Source organism: Ursus maritimus, unplaced genomic scaffold (genome assembly GCF_017311325.1).
Source record: "Ursus maritimus isolate PB19 unplaced genomic scaffold, ASM1731132v1 scaffold_31, whole genome shotgun sequence".
NCBI classification, from domain to species: domain Eukaryota; kingdom Metazoa; phylum Chordata; class Mammalia; order Carnivora; family Ursidae; genus Ursus; species Ursus maritimus.
Window position 1 is genome coordinate 21,161,661 of NW_024425675.1, and position 19,030 is coordinate 21,180,690.

General features: G+C 39.7%; 1 protein-coding gene across 1 annotated transcript in view; it reads right to left on the bottom strand.

Moving 5' to 3' along the window:
• Nucleotides 1–10,896: 10,896 nt before the first annotated feature.
• MCM10 (minichromosome maintenance 10 replication initiation factor) overlaps nucleotides 10,897–19,030 on the bottom strand; it is a 38,872-nt gene continuing 30,738 nt past the window's right edge. The window contains exons 19-20 of the mRNA XM_008705442.2: nucleotides 13,045–13,087; nucleotides 10,897–12,958 (exon numbers count right to left, since the gene is read on the bottom strand). Coding sequence (XP_008703664.1) covers nucleotides 12,875–12,958; nucleotides 13,045–13,087 — 127 coding nt within the window. The 3' untranslated portion in view covers nucleotides 10,897–12,874. The remainder of the gene's footprint in view (nucleotides 12,959–13,044; nucleotides 13,088–19,030) is intronic.

Below are 19,030 nucleotides of genomic sequence, written 5' to 3' on the forward strand. Positions count from 1 at the left end.
TCATGCATATTCCAAGTCGCCTCATCTACAGTCAGCACTGTATTTTCTCACACGAACTCCAAGCAGGAGCTGAACCGGCCTTGGGAAGGCAAGAGGGGCACGGGGCAAACTCTATCATTAAACGCTGTCACCTGGGCAGGTGGAATAGAGGAGCCGTTCTCTTCTCAGGAGTCCTGGGATTCACACTTCAGAGATTCAGGCTTGGGGCCCAAGTCCCAGCACAACAAAAGCCAAAGCAGTGCCCAATTTTTCCACTGCATGATGTGCTTGTGTTCAATGTGCCTTAAGCTGGGAGACTGGCAGCGGAGCCTCTGGAATACTCTGATGACCCTCCAAGTGTGTCCTCCGAAGTCGCGCTACCGACCTACACGTTCGCTGTCTGTGGGTCTGTCTAAACTGGATCAAATTAGAATGCTTCCAAAAGAAAACCAGCAGAGTAATGAAAACTTTCCTCAGAATTGGAAAAACATGCACAAAATATTTAACGGAAAACTGCTATTTCACCACTTAAAATGTTTTTTATACATTTACTCATCCTTACCCAATCTTTTTTTTTTTTAACATTTCCACCGTAAAATTATTTCATTTACAATATATGCTCAATGTAGCGAATTCAAGCAACGCAGAAATCCATTACACACGGGGCGCCTGGCTGTGTCTGGCTGGCTCAGTCAGTAGAGCATGCAACTCTTGATCTTGGGGTTGTGAGTTTGAGCCCCATGTCGGGTATAGACATTACTTAAAAATAAAATCTTAAAAAAAAAAAAAAAAAGGAAATCCATCACACATAAGGAGAGTTCTTCCTTTTTGCTTAATTCTACTCTGAGGTATGCCCTGTCAGTGGCTTGGTATGTATCCTTCCACTTTTCCTGTCTATTCTCACACACATACTTCATTCTTTATAAAGGCAAAATGACACGTAATTATGCAAATCCAGATAGCCCCACATCCAGTGCAGATCTGAGTTGGCCACACAGAACTGGCTGATACCAAAGTTGAGCTCTGAAAACTCCCTCTTTCTAACAAGGTCTAACAAGAGTATTTGCCTCGACCAAGTAGCTCATTGTTATATTGTCACAGGCATGTTCCTTGCTTCTTTCCATAAGCAAGTGGAGCACCACGGAGTTGGGTCCTTTCACTGTAATCCTTTTCATGGTGGAGCTGGTGCAGCTCTCCCCAGCTTAAGCACACTTCTCTGTGAGGACATGGGTGCTCAGGGAATTGTCTGTGCTCCTAAGTTTTCCCTCAATAAGCCCTACTGTGTATTTACATCACATGGCTCTAGTGGGGAGTGTGTTTGTGTGTGTCTTGCTCCCTTTGCATGTCAGTGAATATGCTAGACTTTACTTACCCATTCCTTTATTAGTAAGATAGGTTTCTGGAAATGAAATGATGGGATCATAACTTACACACGTTAAGCTGGATAAATCAGACTTCTCTTCGAAGATTTATATGTGCTTCCGGTCACTGGACACCTTTGCCAATCCTTTCTTTTTCTTTCTTTTTTTTTTTTTTTTTAAGATTTTGTTTATTTATTTGACAGAGAGACAGCCAGCGAGAGGGAACACAAGCAGGGGGAGTGGGAGAGGAAGAAGCAGGCTCCCAGCGTAGGAGCCTGATGTGGGACTCGATCCCAGAACGCCGGGATCACGCCCTGAGCCGAAGGCAGACGCTTAACGACTGAGCCACCCAGGTGCCCCTTTGCCAATCCTTTCTTAAACCAAGCAAACTGAGAATATTGGCAGAAAGGTCGGGAAGAGGGAACTCTTTCAAGATACATTGTCCATGGTGTTTCCTCAGACAGAAAATGTCATCTTCAGTTCTAGTCTCCAAATCACATCCCATCTGCAGGAGCCACACATTTCCACGAGCTACCCCACAGCCTTTGGGCCTGTTTTCAACAGAAAGGCCCTTTAGGAAATCTGCTCTTCTCTGCAGCCTTCACTGAAAGGACCAGCAGCTTTAAACGAGAACATTATCACGCTGGAAGAAATTGGCATCAAGGAAAAACCCTGCAGATGCCTGAAATTTCATTACTATTTTTACTTATTACCTGATGAGACAAATTATTTGAGAATGAGTATTTCCAAGTTTTAAAACGTAAATCTCAACAGAAAGTAATGGAGTTCTGCTGTTTACCTGCTATCTCCCATCTCTGATCTTAACTGGGGAAATCAGTCAGCTTGAGCAGAATGAAGGTCAGAGGTGTTCCTCTCTGGATTACTGGGCAGGAGATGAGAGCATGGGCCCCATCTGCTTCCTACTGCACCCCTGAAAGGGAGCCTTAGAGAACTGGCCAGTCTTGCCTCGGTCTCGCTCTTGTGGGTGGGGCTCCTCACAGCACCTCATCCCACACCTAGATGAGAAATTCTCGCTAAGAGGTGCACAGGAACAACACATTCCTGTCCTTAGCTGGTTACTAAGTGAGAGAAGACATAGCAAGCCAACCAGCTGCGGTTTTTAGTTGGGCACAAGCAGTGTAAGCTTGGCTGACCGCTAGCTCCGATCCCAAGGCAGGACTGCAGGCTGCTGGCCCAGGCGGACAGGTGAGCTGGCGCTTTACCCAACTGCCCTCTTGGTTGGCCAGATCCAGTCCCCTGAGGCTTTCAGTTGGTAACCCTACTTTACAAGGGGCAACATGTGTGTTTACACACCCAATCGTGCAATAGAAAAAAAAAAAAAAAAAGCAAAGCACTGCTCTCCGCCTTAGCCATGAAAATGGAGGAACCACATTTTGGGTCATCTTGGTCATAACACACCCAAATGCCTTCTGGTAAGAGGTCCAGGAACCAGGTAGAGGGCAGCTGATGGACGGATACCCGCAGCCACCCACACCTACAGGAAGGGACACTGAGGCCAGACAGATGTCAAGAATCAAATCCAGATGATTGCAGGTGGGTGAGTAGCCAGTTTTAAAACAATAAAACAGCCTGTCCTTGCCTCTTCGATGGCTATGCTTGGCATGTTGGCTCAAGATAAAGACCTCTGGCAGAAAAAAGAAATTTATTACCTCATTTTACCCCCATCCTTAACAAGGGTCCCATTATAACTCAGCATTTTCAAATTCCACCCAGAATTCCTTCACTAAAAACCAATCACAGTCATTTTTCCTGGGCAGGAAGAAACATGCCAAAGGTAACATGAGTGCGAATCTGGACAGCCACATTTACTAGGAAATTAGTAATGGAGCAATCTGTATTTTTAGAGACTGGCCTTGTCAAATGCGTGGCCCTTCTCTGTTCTTTCATTACTCTCTCCTAGTCCTTTAGGGATTCCAGGTAAGTGGTTGAAAACAAATTTGTCAAAGGATGAATTGGTGAAAAATCCATTATTTTTATTTATTTACTTTATTTTATTTTTTAGTAATCTTTATACCCAACATGGGGCTCAAACTCACAACCCCAAGACCAAGAGTTGCATGTGCCACTGATTGAGCCAGCCTGGTGTCCTGAAAACATTATTTTTATTTTATTTTTTTATTGTTTAAGAGAAAGACAGCAAGAGTGAATGGGGTGGGGTAGGGGCAGAGGGAGAGGGAGAGGGACTATCCTAAGCAGGCTCTACGACCAACATGGAGCCCGAGGCAGGCTCGATCTCAAGACTCTGAGATTATGACCTGAATTGAAATCAAGAGTCGGCTACTTAACCAACTGAGCCAGCCAGGTGCCCCGAAAACTCATTATTTTTAATTCATTGGTTTTTTATGTTGCCATTTGCTTTTTCCTGCTTTCTTTTGGGGGGGGGGGAATGTGTGCATGTACTCCAGGGGAGAGTTTACAAATTATTATCATGTGCCTTTACCTTTTTTTTTTTTTTTTTGGTTGGAAGTGGTCATTTTTGTGAATCTCAGAATGATTTTTTAAAATTTAAAAAAACGTGGAACCTGCTTTTTTTTCTTTTATCAGTTTAATTTGGGTAGCTCATTTCTAATTCATTTTCAACCAATTATGTTCCAATTCTTTGACAAGTGTTTTATAATTTAAAAGTTCTTAAGGGATTTATTCAAAAGCAAATTGGTTAAAAATATGGATATTCTAGGGGTGCCTGGGTAGCTCAGTTGTTAAGCGTCTGCCTTCGGCGGGGGTCATGATCCCAGGGTCCTGGGATCAAGTCGTGCATCGGGTCCCCTGCTCGGCGGGGGGTGGGGGGTGTCTACTCCCTCTGCCTGCCGCTCCTCTGCTTGTGCTCTCTCTCTGACAAATAAATAAATTCTTAAAAAAAATATGGATATTCTAGTTGACAACTGGTAACTTCGGTATAGCCTGTGATCTTACAATGTACTAACACTTAAAAAATTTTATTTATTCATGAGAAACAGAAAGCGAGAGAGTACAGAGGGAGATTACATATTATTTTAATTTTTAAAATTAAGAATACTTTGATTAGGTAATATATACATATGGTTAAAAAATTTTAAACGCCAGAAAAGAATACAGTGTCCTTCTGTCTCCCAAAGAAAACCATTATACCCAAGTCTTGAGTATCCTTCAAGTCATCTGTGCACATATAAGTATCTAGCTATATTTTTTTCATGTTTATGTTTTATTTTTCCATGTTTATGTTTTAACTTTAAAATTCATTTTTGACCAATCATGCTCACTTTATTAAGGCAACTTTCTACCATAAAAAAATCTCCAGTTAGAGTTGAAAAGTTTTCACAAAGCTTTCTTGAAGAGAAAGCTTCATAAAAAGAAAGCTTCCTATGGGAATGACAATGTTTGAGGAGGTATGCCTGAAAAGAACATTCACTTAATATGGAAAATTGTTTTCCACATAATTTCTCATTAATTTAGAGCAGTAATAATGAATCTCAAATGACACACTGGTGAGCGTGAATCATTTAGGGAATAGGCCCCCAAATGTAAAACTTTCCTAAATAAAAATGGTAGCCTCATTAATATGAGCCAGTGAGGTCAGGGTGCACTAGCTTATGATTTTATTAGCTCATGTTTGATTGTTTATCACACACCCAGCACAGAATTATGATACCAAGGGGAAAGACGTTTTATATTTTGTAAGATGATAACCCCTCTAAATACTCTTAGATTGGTATCCTGAAGTCACTGTTCAAAAAGAAAACAGTTCGTTCCTTTATTAAATCACCGAGGACACTCTTCCTGCACCCTTAACCCTAAATGCCCGAATGACACAGACACCATTGTTGTTCTGGCATAATTGATGATTATGTGAAGATAAAATTCAGCACAACCTGAAAATGTACTCAACCCAGGACTTGACATGACTTCCCCCTCTCAAGGTCAAGCCCACTGGTGCTCAACTAATAACATCACTAGGGAATGCATGTGAAGACAAACAAACCCCACACTATTATTTATAGATCTTCTTGCTGAACCTTACTCAGAATACTTTCTTGATACTTAATGGTGAAAGAAAATGGTTTCCGTTTTAGAATGGGAACAACAACGTCAGTCATAGACAGGAACTGCAGTGTTAAAACTTCTCAGGCAAATCCCATGGAATCTACAAAAAAGCTGCTAAACTAATATGTAAGTTTAACATGGTCCCAGGATACAAGGTCAACTGACAAAAATGCGTTGTATTTCTATATACGAGCAAGTAATAACTGGGAATTGCAATGCAAAAAGTACCCCTTACAATATCATCAAAACTGTAAGACATTTAGAAAAAAACATGACAAAATATATATACAATCTATACACTTGAATGATGGCTTTCGTGCATATACACATCGCCAGCTACACCACTAGATTGAAGGGCCAGGCCACCACCTCCTCCTGACAGTCTGAGATTTCAGTTGATTTCTATAACTGACCACTTGTTTTTCCTCTTCAGGGACTTTAAAATCCCACTCTTGTGTTTAAATTCACCAATTAAGCATGAGCCCACAAAATAGTAGGCCCCTACCCTTGACCCCAGTGAAAGCAGAGCCCCAGGCCCACGTGCACTCCTTCTACCTGAGACCTTGCTGTTTGGCCTGAGACCTTGCTATCTGGTGTGCTATGTAATTTCCAGGCCCTATAATTAATAAACCTTTATTTCTTCAAAGTTTACTAATGGTTACTGTTGAAGGGCATCTTGCAATCATAATAGGACTCACAAGGGCCACAACACTGGCTATTCATATGCTGAGACAGGCACAAATACTACTAAATGTTGCTGGGAAGAATTAAAGACCTAAATAAATGGAGAGATGTATTATATTCACAGATAGAAAGTCTTAAGATATCAATCCCCCCAAATTGATCCACAGATTAAACACAATCTTTTTTTAATTAAATATTTTATTTATTTATTTGAGAGAGCGAAAGAGTGCGCACACATGCGGAGAGAATCTCAAGCAGACTCCATGCTGAGCGTGGAGCCTGACGCAGGGCTCCATCTCACAACCCTGAGATCTTGACCTGAGGTGAAACCAAGAGGCGGATGCTTAACTGACTGAGCCACCATGCCCCTTAAACACAATCTTCAAATTCCAGTAGGGTCTGTTTGTTTGTTTGTTTCTCAGTAGAAATCAACATCCTGCTTCTAAAATTTACACTGAAATGCAAAGGACCAAGAACTGCCAAAACAAATTTTAAAAAGAACAAAGGTGGAGGACAAACACTACCTGATTCTAACACTTGTTACAGCTATAGTCACTAAGACAGCATGGTAATGGCATAAGGATTGACATATACCATATGAATATGTCATTACTGCAACAAAACTGAGTCTAGAAGTAGACCCCAAAATACATGATCAACTGATTTTCCACAAAGGCGGCAAAATAATATAATGAGGGAAGCGCTCATCTTTTCACTGAGTGATGCTGTAAATGAGTGTCCATTTGTAAAACAAGGAACCTCAGACCTTATACCCCATGACTTATACGACAATTAACTTGAAGTGGACCACAGATGAAAGAGTAAAAGCTAGAACTATATAAAATATTCTATAAGAACATCTTTGTGACTTTTAAGGCAGGTAAAATTTCTCAGTTAGAAGACAAAATGCAGGGGGCACCTGGGATCGAGCCCTGCACTGGGCTCCCTGCTCTGCTGGGAGCCTGCTCTTCCTCTCCCACTCCCCCTGCTTGTGTTCCCTCTCTCGCTGGCTGTCTCTCTCTGTCAAATAAATAAATAAAATCTTAAAAAAAAAAAAAAAAGACAAAATGCATGAACCTAAAGTGAATCAACTGATAAAATGGACTACAAGAAAGTAGAAACCTGCTCTTTGAGACACTGTTAAGAAAAAATGAAAAGGCAAGTCTCACACCAGGAGTAGATATTCATCACACATATATCTGTAAAACACTTGTATCCAGAATATAGGAAGAACTTTTTTTAAAGAAAAAATTATTTTTTATTAGTTTAGAGGGAGAATTCAGTGATTCATCAGTTGCATAGAACACCCAGTGCTCACTGCATCAAGTGCCCTCCTTAATGCCCATCTTTCAGTTACCCCATCCCCCTACCCACTTCCCCTCCAGCAACCCTCAGTTTGTTTCCTAGGGTTCAGCACTACTTATGGTTTGCCTCCCTCTCAATTAACACTTATTCTATTTTTCCTTCCCTTCCTCTATGTTAATCTGTTTTGTTTCTTAAATTCCACACATGAATATATGGAAGAATTCTTACTCAACCTGATCAATAAACAGATATTTCACCAAAGAAGATACAGGAATGCCAACAGCATATGAAAAGATGCTCAATATCAACAGTCGTGAGAAAAATACAAATTCATACTGCAATGAGATTCCACCACACACCTATTACAGCGGTTAAAACTTAAAAAAGACAGACAGTATCAAATACTGGTGAGACAGGCACAAATACTCACACATTATTAGTGGGTATGTAAAATGGTGCAACCCCTTTATTTTTTTAAAGATTTATTTTTAGAGAGAGAGAGTGCACACGCATGGGGGAGAAGGGCAGAGGGAGAGTGAGAATCCCAAGCAGACTCCCCGCTGAGCATGGAATACCAGGATCAGGACCTGAGCCGAAATCAAGAGTCAGACACATAACTGACTGAGCCACCTAGGTGCCCCAGTGCAACCCCTTTAGAAAATATTTTGGCAGTTTCTTTCTTTCCTTTCCTTTTCTTTTTCTTTCTTTCTTTCCTTCCTTCCTTTTCTTCTTTCCTTTCCTTCCTTCCTTCCTTGCTTTTCTTTTCTTTCTTTCAAGATTTTTATTTATTCATTTGAGAGAGAGTATGAGTGAGGGGCTGGAGGAAGGGGCAGAGGGAGAGAGAGAAGAAGACTCTCTGCTGAGTAGGGAGCCCAAAGTGGGATCATGACCTGAGCCATAGGCAGACGCTTAACCAACTGAGCCACCCAGGCGCCCCTAGTTTAGCAGTTTCTTATAAAGCTAAACATACACTTACATTTGACCTGGAAATACCATTCCTAGATATTTCCCTGAGAAACAAAAACACATATCCACAGAAAGACTTCTACCTGAATATTGGTAGATGCTTTATTCATAACAGCCCCAAACTGGAAATAATCCAATTCAGATGTCCATCAACAGATGAATAAATAAATCGTGGGGCATATCCATCCAGCAAAATACTCAACAATAAAAAAATAATGAACTACTGATATATGCAACAACACAGATGCATTTCAAAATATGCTGAATGAAGGAAGCCAGATACAAGAGTGTATTCTGCATGACTCTATTTAAGTGAGACTCGAAAGACAGGCGGAAATTACAAGGACAGAAAACAGATCTGCAATGGGTGGGGGAGGACAGGGAAATCGCACAAGCCACTGACGGGATGGAAATGTCCTACATCTTGCTTGTGGTGGTGCTTTTGTGGGTGTCCGTGTTCATCAAAATTTATTGTATCATACAGTTAAAATGTGTGCCTTTTACTGTGTGAAATTTAGGCCTTAACAAAGTTGATTAAGACGAGGCCAATATTTGCTTGCTTTGGCAGCACATATACTAAAACTGGAAAGAAAAATACCAACAGAGAAGTCTTTGCTTAAGCAACATTACCACAGCCTTTGTTCCAATCTGAGTTTCAACTCACATTTTCAAATCCCTTAATCAATTTCCTAATCTTCAAAATGGGAACACTCTCTATCTGGTCTTGTTTTAAAAATTATACAGTTGCTCATTATTTGTGGACTCCCCTAATTGCTGAAATTTATTAGTAACTCCAAAATCAATACTTGGGGTGCCTTTCGGTCATTTATGGATGTGACGAGCAATGACAAATATGAATTGCCCAATGCACACATTCCCAGCGGGGTCAAACAAAGTGAACTTCTTGCTTGTTTCAGCCCTGATATTGTAAGCAAATGTCCTTTTTATGTCATGCTTTTCACATTGTGTGCTTTTGGTTGATGATCTTGCTGTTAAAAATGGCCCAAACATAATGCTTGAAGTGCTGTCTCGTGTTCTTCAGTACAAGAAGGCCACATGGTGTGCCATCTGGAGAAGATATGTGTGTTAAGATAAGCTTCGTTCAATCGTGATGTATAGTGCTACTGGCTGTGAGTTCCATGTTAATGTATCAACAATATATATTAAATATGGTGTTTAAACAGAAACCTACATAAAACAAGGTTATATATGGATCACTGACAAAAATCTGACCAGAGGCTACCCTTGTACTCAGAAACCTACCCTTGTACTCCCCCCTTGGCACAGTGACCCAGGATCTACTAATACACCTTAGTGATGGCTTTACAAAATATAATTACTGTGCATAACAAAAATAAACTGTACATATATTATTAATTCTTTCTGACCTTTCCTGGGTGAAACAGTTTTGAATTGTTACCATCTTGATTACTGTCATCTGGCTTTTCTCCAAAATGTAAGTCGATACGGTCTGACCTGTGCAGGACACAGCAGGGCGCATTCCCATTTTGATCTACACAGTTTGGCATTGTGGCTATACTCTCAGCATTGTGGGAGAGGGTCGAGGGGGAGAGGGAGAGAAAGAATCTTCAAGCAGACTCCCAGCAGAGCGAAGAGCATGATGCGGGGCTTGATTCCAGGACCCTGAGATCATAACCTGAGCTGAAATCAAGATCCAGTGTCTTAACCAACTGAGCCATCCAGGTGCCCCTCAGCTTCTTTTAATTTTCAAAAATTTCACTGCTTTTCCATAAACTGCTATTAAGTCAACTGATTTCTTCCATTTTGTGCCTCTCTATTATTTTCTTTATATATATCACCGTTTCTTTCTTCAATATTGGTGAATATAGAATTTCATTTTTTGAGCCATCCATCCTTTAGAGCTGTATTGTTTCCGAATTTCTACCTATGGGATCAGAGATGTCTATTTTACTTGTTACGTAGAGCTCTGATGGGCTGCTATGAGTGATCTACTTAATACAAACAGATTTACTCTTTTGACTTTTAAAAAATCCATTCTGTCAGACACATTTAATCTGCTATAAACATCAAGCTTCCCTTGTGTCCTCATCAACTTTTATACAACCCAATTCATGAAATCTCTTCCTGTCAACTTTGTTATGGATCGGTCAACTTGTAATGTTTTTAAAAGTTGAAAACTTTAAAACTTTTAAACTTTCTAAGTTGCCTCTGAGAAACATTCCACACCAATCACCCAGAAGCTCCTTATTTGCTACTCTGCATCACTGTTACCTAACTTACTTCAGTCTTCCTTCTGTTGTTTGGAAGAGAAAATATATTTAAACAAAACTCAAGAGAAAGGTGATTTAAAAAAAAAAAAAGCCACTTGTTTCCTCTAAATAAAAAAAGGCAGGGGCACCTGGGTGGCTCAGTGGGCTAAGTGTCTGAATCTTGACTTTGGCTCAGGTCATGATCTCAGGGTCATGAAATCGAGCCCCACATCACACTCAGTGGGGCTTTAGATTCTCCCCCTCTCCCTCTGCGCCTCCCCCCAGCTCGTGCGCTCTCTCTCTCTCTCTCTAAAAAAAAAAAGCACAGTAAAAACAAAATCTGCTGTGACAATTAATCAGAACATCCAGATCAACTACTTCCCCATGAAATACAAAGTTTCTCTTTGCTAAAATAGATCACTGTGTACTTACCCTGTTTGGATGGCCTATGATTACACAATAAGCCCTACATTGCCAATGACAGGGTAAGGAAAAATTAAACACACGTTTTAGATTTATATAAAAGCATTTAATACACTGATAAAGAGAAGAGTATTAAAAGACTGATCTCATTGATGAACCATAATTTCAATGCAAACAATAAGTCCCCCTTTTGGCCCACCTACCCCTTCTCATCACTGATCTGTGAATGCACACACAGAAAGACCTCAAACAAAAGCCCCCCAAGATGTAGAGTCACTGAGAAGTAATTCAATGATTTTTAAATTATTACAGTACCTTACAATACTTATATATGATACACAAGTGAACGGGGACTCTAATGGCGCCCTTGGTTCAAACAGGAATGTGTTTCTTTCATGGGAAGGGGATTGCTCAAGGAGTAGCCTGGAGTTCAAGTCCTTGGCAGCCACTCAGTTGCGACCTTCTTCAAATACATAGCTCTATTTTAAGCTTATGGAATAAACAAACCTACTCTAAATGAGCTATTAAAAATATCACATTTTCTAGTGCCTTCGGTCCTTATTAAAAATTAAACACTATTCTTTTCTTCATTAGTTAAAAATTAAACACCTTCTGGGAAGTGAAATCCTCCTAAAAAGATAGCTTTTGCAATATAACCTTAGGAGGAACACCAGGGTCAGACACAGCACCTTCTACTCATATTGAGCAGAGTTTGATGAAATCTAAGGCATGTACATGTTTTTTCTGGCTCTTGAAAATATAAATCGAACACCTCCCACAACCAGCTCCTGTAAGCGTTACGTCCTACCATACTACTATCTTGGGGGAAACCTGATCTTTTTCTAGCTAGAGTTTAAATCCCAATGTAATAATATTCCTACCAATTTACTCAATCTTAGGATAATATCAGCATTCACTTTGGAAAATCAGGTTGCCTGGCAGAGGAATCTCCTCAACAGCATTTTTGGGGTGCTAATTTGCACAGGGTTTGACCTCGAATTCTTGATGTGTATGATAAAGTGTATCTGCAAATCTCAAGCTCCCTGAGTTCTGTCTTTCTGAGATGTTTTTCAGTCATCGTTCACAGCTTCTTAAACTCTGCATTCATTTTAGTTAGAGCTTTTGAAGTTTCTTTAAGCCATATTTAAACAAAGCTATATTTTAAAACAATGAGAATTTAGGTGTTTCTATTAAAGATCTCCACAATATTGTAAGGGCACAGAGAACCATACAGATGTGAATTAAATGCCACATGAGTCAGTGAATTACTCAATTTGCAAAACAAAAGAGAGGTAAGAATAGAAATGAAAGAAGGAAGTTGGCTTTGATGTCAATATATCAAGATTATGTTAAAGTTGATGAGTGTTAATTAGTTATATGGGGAAAGTCGTATTATTTGTAGAATTTGAGCACTGAAAGATACACTTCAACATCATTTACCCCAAGCCTCCTCATTTTCTAGGTAAGAAAACTGAACCCCAGAAGTTATGCAACCTACCCAGGGTGAGCTAAGTTTGCCTTTTGGTACCCACATAAATACTAGAACTTTATCTGATCAAGAAGGAACACTGAGCACTCTATAACCCAAAACATACAGAAACACAGCTCTCAATTTACCTTCCAGTTTCTGAGCAAAAAATCTACACGAATGAAGCCATCAGTAGCAAGAATATGGAAGATGATAGTATTTTGATTTACCACTTAAAGGTCAATGTTAAATTTGGTATCAAGCCAACACAACAGAAAATCAGTAGGCAAAACGTGTAGGCTTAACGAGTATTTGGACTGCAACGATCAGGAACACGAGCAAACGGAGCCAACACCCTTGCTTTTCTGGAGCCATAAGAAGCAATGTAGGTCGTGGGTACCTGTTTGAAGTCAGGGCTATTTAAGGCTATTCAGAAATTTGGCATGTTCTTCTCCTCGTGGTAACAGGGTTTCTCCTCCTATCTTTGGGCCTGTTTTTTCCTAGAAAAATGAAAATAGTTTAGTGAGAAATGGATCAACATTATTTGCATGGATCACTAAAATTGGTCACCTCGCAAATGACCTACCTGTAGCATTCCATCTCGTTCCCATTTGAAGAGGCCACAGTTACTGAAACAGAAAAGAAGGGATTTACTCAGTGGTGAGGTATGGGCTGACATACATAAAGTCAACTGGGCTCACTGCACTCGCAGGAAGAATATCTGCCATTCAAACAGAAGATGATCAAGGTAACACTCATATTACAGGCTTCACTCTAATGCTACTGAAAATACACACTCCAGTGATTTGAGAAATGATCTTCAAATCTGTAAAAAGCTAGATACTTCAGAAATGAAATACCCAAGGATAGTGTAACAGGGTATGCACACAGCGGGTGATGAACACAAACTTGGTTTCTACTGCTGGGCATCTGGAAGTGACTCAGAAAAGGAAGGTAGCCATGCAGTCGATGGCTTCCCCCTTTTCCCTTTTCTGGAACTAAAAGCTTGTGATGAGGGAGGATTATTCTTCCTCCTGGTCTGCCCAATCCTTCCCCCCTTTTCAAACCTAAAGATGTTTACTTTCTGATTGTTCAAAGGGCCAAGAGACTCTTGTTCTCATTTTTTAACATGGTATTTGAGTCCAACCCTGAGCAGAGATGTGGCTACTACAGAGAAAGCTTATTTTCCACAACGTTCACGCTGCTGAAACAAACAAAAGAAACACAATCAGCTCATGGAAATATGGCTGCCGTCACTCTTGGATTTGAGAGGCTCCGGGGCATGGGGATTACCCTACCTGCCTCAACTTTCCTCCTGAAAGTCTAGACTACTCCTGCCCTGAGAGTCAGCATACCAGTGGCCCTGGCCCTAAGCCTCTCCATTACCTTCCCTGTCTAGAGACTAGCTCAGTATCTCTTGAGAGAAATTTTCTAGACTACTAGATCAATGAAGAATTTATATATAACAAAAATTCTAGTCAGGGCTTGACAAATTACTACCCATGAGCCAAATCCAGCCTGCCACCTGCTTTTATAAATAAAGTTTCATTTAAACACAGCCATGTCCACTTGTTTCTGTATTACCTATGGCTGCTTTTGAGCTGTAACACCAAAGCTGAGTAGTTACGAAATAGACTATCTGGTTCATGAAGCATAATATATTTACTATCTGGGCTTTGACAGAAAAAGTTTGCCCTATTCTGCTCTAGATCAAGAATTGACAAGAAAAAGTCTAGAAAAGCAGTTGTTACAAAAATAACAGCACTACCTGGAGGATGAAAAAGCACCTGCTCTTCCGTCTGTGAGTTGTACTTACTGCTTATTAGTGGAATTTTTCTGATACTCAAATGTTTTACATAAGCTCTTTCTTTTAAAATATGTCAGAGAAGTCAAGTATCAATATACAGATAGATACTTCAAAAAGATAATAATCCAGATCATAGCAATTTCACAAATCAGCTCTTGATGAGGTAATGAACTAGCATGGCGTCCAGGTCCCCTCATCAACCCCAGTCAACCCTGGAGAAACTTGGAGTGAAGTATGGGTTCCAGGAAGTAAACAAAACCCAAAAAATAAGCAAGCAAAGAGGTGGTAAGACTATTCTGGTGAGACATTCTTGGGAAGACGGAAGGTGATCTTGAAATTGCCTCAAATTCCAAAGACTTACCATACAAATTTTGTCCTTGAATAAGCCAATAAAGTCAAAAATTAAAAAAAAAAAAAAAGTAAAAACCAACCCTATATATTTGAAAATTAAACAATATTACTAACCCTTGGGTCATACAGGAAGTCATCGAAGGCATTAAGAAATCCTTTACTGAAAAAAAGATTTATTTAAGGAATCTCTATACCTAATGTGGGGCCTGAATTCACAACCCAAGGTTGTATGTTCCTCCAACTGAGCCAGCCAGCCACCCCAAGAAATACTTTTAACTTCAGGCCAAACGTTGTGGGAGACCCTAAAGCAGGACTGCTTAGAGGGAAACATGTAGCTTTAAACACACTGATGAAGAAACGAGAAAAGTTAAAAACGAGTAAGCTGAGTGTAAGCAATTAACTGACGTTGGCAAAAGGATACAGACCAAACCCAAAGAAACAAGAAGGGCAGAAAAATAAGGACAGACTTCAGTAAAAGAGAGAGAAAACCAATAAATATTAAGAAAGCTAAAAGATGATTTTCTGAAAAGAGAATCAGAATAAAAGACTTCTGTCAAGATTGATCTTAAAAAAGAGAAGAAAAATAATAGCACAAAATACAGTAAATGTTTATTAATAAAAAATAGCAAGTAACACATTAAAAACAATGAAAGTTTATTAGGAACAACCATACGTCAATACATTTGAAAACCTAAATGAAATGAACAAAAAGAAAAAAAAATGCTGAAATTGGCAGAAGAGACCATGAAATTGAAATGGTTATCAAGCCACCACAGGCCCTAAAACCTGGGCCTGGGCCTAAGCCTAAATAATTTTACAGCTGAGATTTATTAGAAGCTTAAGAATAATTAATTGCTATTTAATATAAATTATTTCCAGAAGCTGCCCAGTTCATTTTATGAGGCTCATATAATCTTTGTTCTAAAACTAGGTAAGGCCTATATAAAACAAACAAACAAAAACAGGTGTAATTCACTTATGAATATACAGTGGACCCCTGAAAAAGATGGGGGTGGGTGCCGCCCCCTGTGCAGTTGAAAATCCGCACATAACTTTTGACTCCCTACAACTTAACTACTGCTGACCAAAGCCTTACCGAAGTCAATTAACACGTATTTTGTATATGTATTTTATACAGTGTTCCCACAATAAAGTAAACTAGAGAAAAGAAAATATTATTAAGAAAATCACGAGAAAGAGAAAATACATTTAGGTACCGTATTCATTGAAAAAATGTGCATAGAAGTGGAGCTGTGCAGTTGAAGGGTTAACTATAGATGTAAAAACACTATATAAAATATGAGCTAATTGAATATAACTGTATACCAAAATAAAAAATCCTCAACACATCAAAACCACTAATAATCTGATTAAGATGGACAGAAAACATGAATAGACATTTTTCTGATGACACACAGATGGCCAACAGACACATGAAAAGATGCTCAACATCACTGATCATCAGGGAAATGCAAATCAAAACCACAATGAATGAGATACACCTCACACTGTCAGAATGGCTAAAATAAAAAAGACAAGAAATAACAAGTGTTGGCGAGGATGTAGAGAAAGAAGAACCCTCGTGCACTGTTGGTGGGAATGCAAACAGGTGCAGCCGCTGTGGAAAACAGTGTGGAGGTTCCTCAAAAAATAAATCTACCCTATGACCTAGTAAACCCTCTACTGGGTATTTACCCAAAGAAAATGAAAACACTAATTGGAAAAGATATATGCACCCCTGTTTACTGCACCATTATTTACAATAACCAAATTATGGAAACACACACCTACCCACTCACACACACACACACAATGGAATATTACTCAGCCATAAAAAGGAGTAAGACTGTGCCAGAGGGTAGAACGATAAGTGAAGTAAGTCAGTTGGAGAAGGGTAAATGCCATATACAGAATTTAAGAAACAAAACAATGAACGAAGAAAAAAAAGACAAACAAAAAACCATACTCTTAAATACAGAGAACTGGTGGTTGTCAGAGGGGAGGTTGGTGGGGAGATGGGTGGAACAGATAAAGGGGATTTCAGATTAAAAAAAAAAAAATTAAGTAGGGTCTACTCAAAGAGTGAAAGGAAACTTCTGAGAGTGATGTCACCATCACAAGGTGAGCCATTCCTTTTTCCTCTCCTCTTTGATTTACAAGTAATTGGACATCTATGACCAAAAAAAAAAAAAAAAAGAAAGAAAGAAAAAAAGAAGCACCTGTGCACAGCATCCAGGTCACCAAGGGTGGATGCGAACAGGGAGGGCAGTGAAGGAGGGGAGCAGTAATGCAAATGGCGGGTCAGCAGCACCCTTCTGGCAGGAGGTGGTGGGTGAAGGTGCCAAGTGGGGGTCAGCCACCCATTCTGCAGCTTCTACAAGGATCGCATGAAAGTGCCTCCTGCCTGCCTGCCTGCCCAGGGATTCGGCCCAGGGACTTCTAGGCTCACCCAAAGCCCCAAATGCTAAGTATACACCTACCCTGAGTTGGCCACCAACCCCGACCCCTTTTTTTTAAATGCACGCTGCCTAGAGAAACCAAAAACATGTGCTATAGTGCCACCTTCTGGAAAACAAAAGAAAGGCTCCTAATTACAGGTTGAATTGTCAGAATCAAAGTGAACAAAACCTTGCCTGAGAAAGGTGTTCATTACTTCAAATGCAATGGCAGAGACACTTTTCATCAGACACCATGAAAAATCACAGTAATACCGTATTATAAATAAAAACAAAAACAACCTGAAAATTTTGCAGGAAAGGAGTCCAAAGGATATTGCAATCTAACTGATAAAGAATTTAAAACAGCTTTTATGAAGAAATTCAGCGAGCTGCAAGAAAACTTAGAAAGGCAACACCACGGCCTCAGGATTAATGAACAGAAGAACTTCACAGAAGAAATTGTAAAAAAGAGCCAAACAAATTCTGGAGCAGAACTTACTAAATAAGATGAAGAATGCAACAGAATGCATTGAAAATACAGCAAATCAGATGGAAGAGAGAATTGGTGAGCTAGAAGACAGGAACCTAAAAATGACTCAGGTGGAAGAGGTGAGAGAATGAAGATTTTTAAAAAAGAAAAGAAGTCCTCGGAGATTCCATGTAGAAACAGATTCCATTAGAAAAGCCGATGTAAGAAAGATGGGTATTCCAGAAGGGGAAGAGAGGAGGACAAGAACAGAGAGTTTATAAAGAAGTAATAGCTGAGAACTTTCCAAACCTGGTGAAGGAACTGGATACACAAATCTATGAAGCTAGTAGAATACCTTCTTATCTCGATGCAAGAAGACCTCTCCAAGGCACAATTATATCAAAGCTGTTAAAAGTCAATGATAAAGAAAAAATGTGAAAGGCAACTGGGGGTCGGGGGGTGGGGGGGGCGGATGACGACAGCAACCTACAAAGGATCAGGCTATCAGATTTCTCAGCTGACACTCTACAGGTCAGAAGAGAGTAGGATGACATATGAAAAATATTCAAAGATTAAAAACTGCCAGCCAACAATACTCTATTCTGCAAAGTTATCCTTTAGGTGGGAAGGAGAAATGAAGACCTTCCCAGACAAACAAAAGCTGAGGAGTTTACCACCACTAGACCTGCCTTATAATAAGAAATGCTAAAAGCTCTTAGAGCTGAAACAAAAAGAAATACACAAAACTCCGATTAAGGTGATAAATAAAATTAGAAAATTGTTAACTCTTTTCTAGACTAGTATATTAAACTCTTAATTATAGTATAAAGGTTCAAGGAAAAGAGCATTAAAAGTAACTATGGCTACTACTTGGTGATGACATCGCAGCACAAAGGAAATAATTTGTGACACAAAATATAAAAGGGGAAGAGAAAAAGGATGGACCCTTTATAGGTGAAGATAAATTGCTGATAGCAGAGAAAGGATTATTTTACCAAAGAGATATTTTATGTGAACCTCATGGTCACCACAAGGTAAAGATGTAGAGCACAGACATAAACATAAAAGGGGAGGGGGAACTGACTGAGCAAATCACCATGAAAAACCACCAACTTATTTGTCTTTTTTTTTTTTAATGATTTTTTATTATATTATGTTAGTCACCATACAGTACATCCCCGGTTTCCGATATATACTTCGAAGGATTCATTAGTTGTGTATAACACCCAGTGCACCATGCAATACGTGCCCTCCTTACTACCCATCACCAGCCTATCCCATTCCCCCACCCCCTCCCCTCTGAGGCCCTCAGTTTGTTTCTCATAGTCCATAGTCTCTCATGCTTCATTCCCTCTTCTGATTACCCTCCCTTTCTTTATCCCTTTCTTCCCCTACCGATCATCCTAGTTCTTATGTTCCATAGATGAGAGAAATCATATGATAGTTGTCTTTCTCTGCTTGACTTATTTCACTTAGCATTATCTCCTCCAGTGCTGTCCATGTTGTA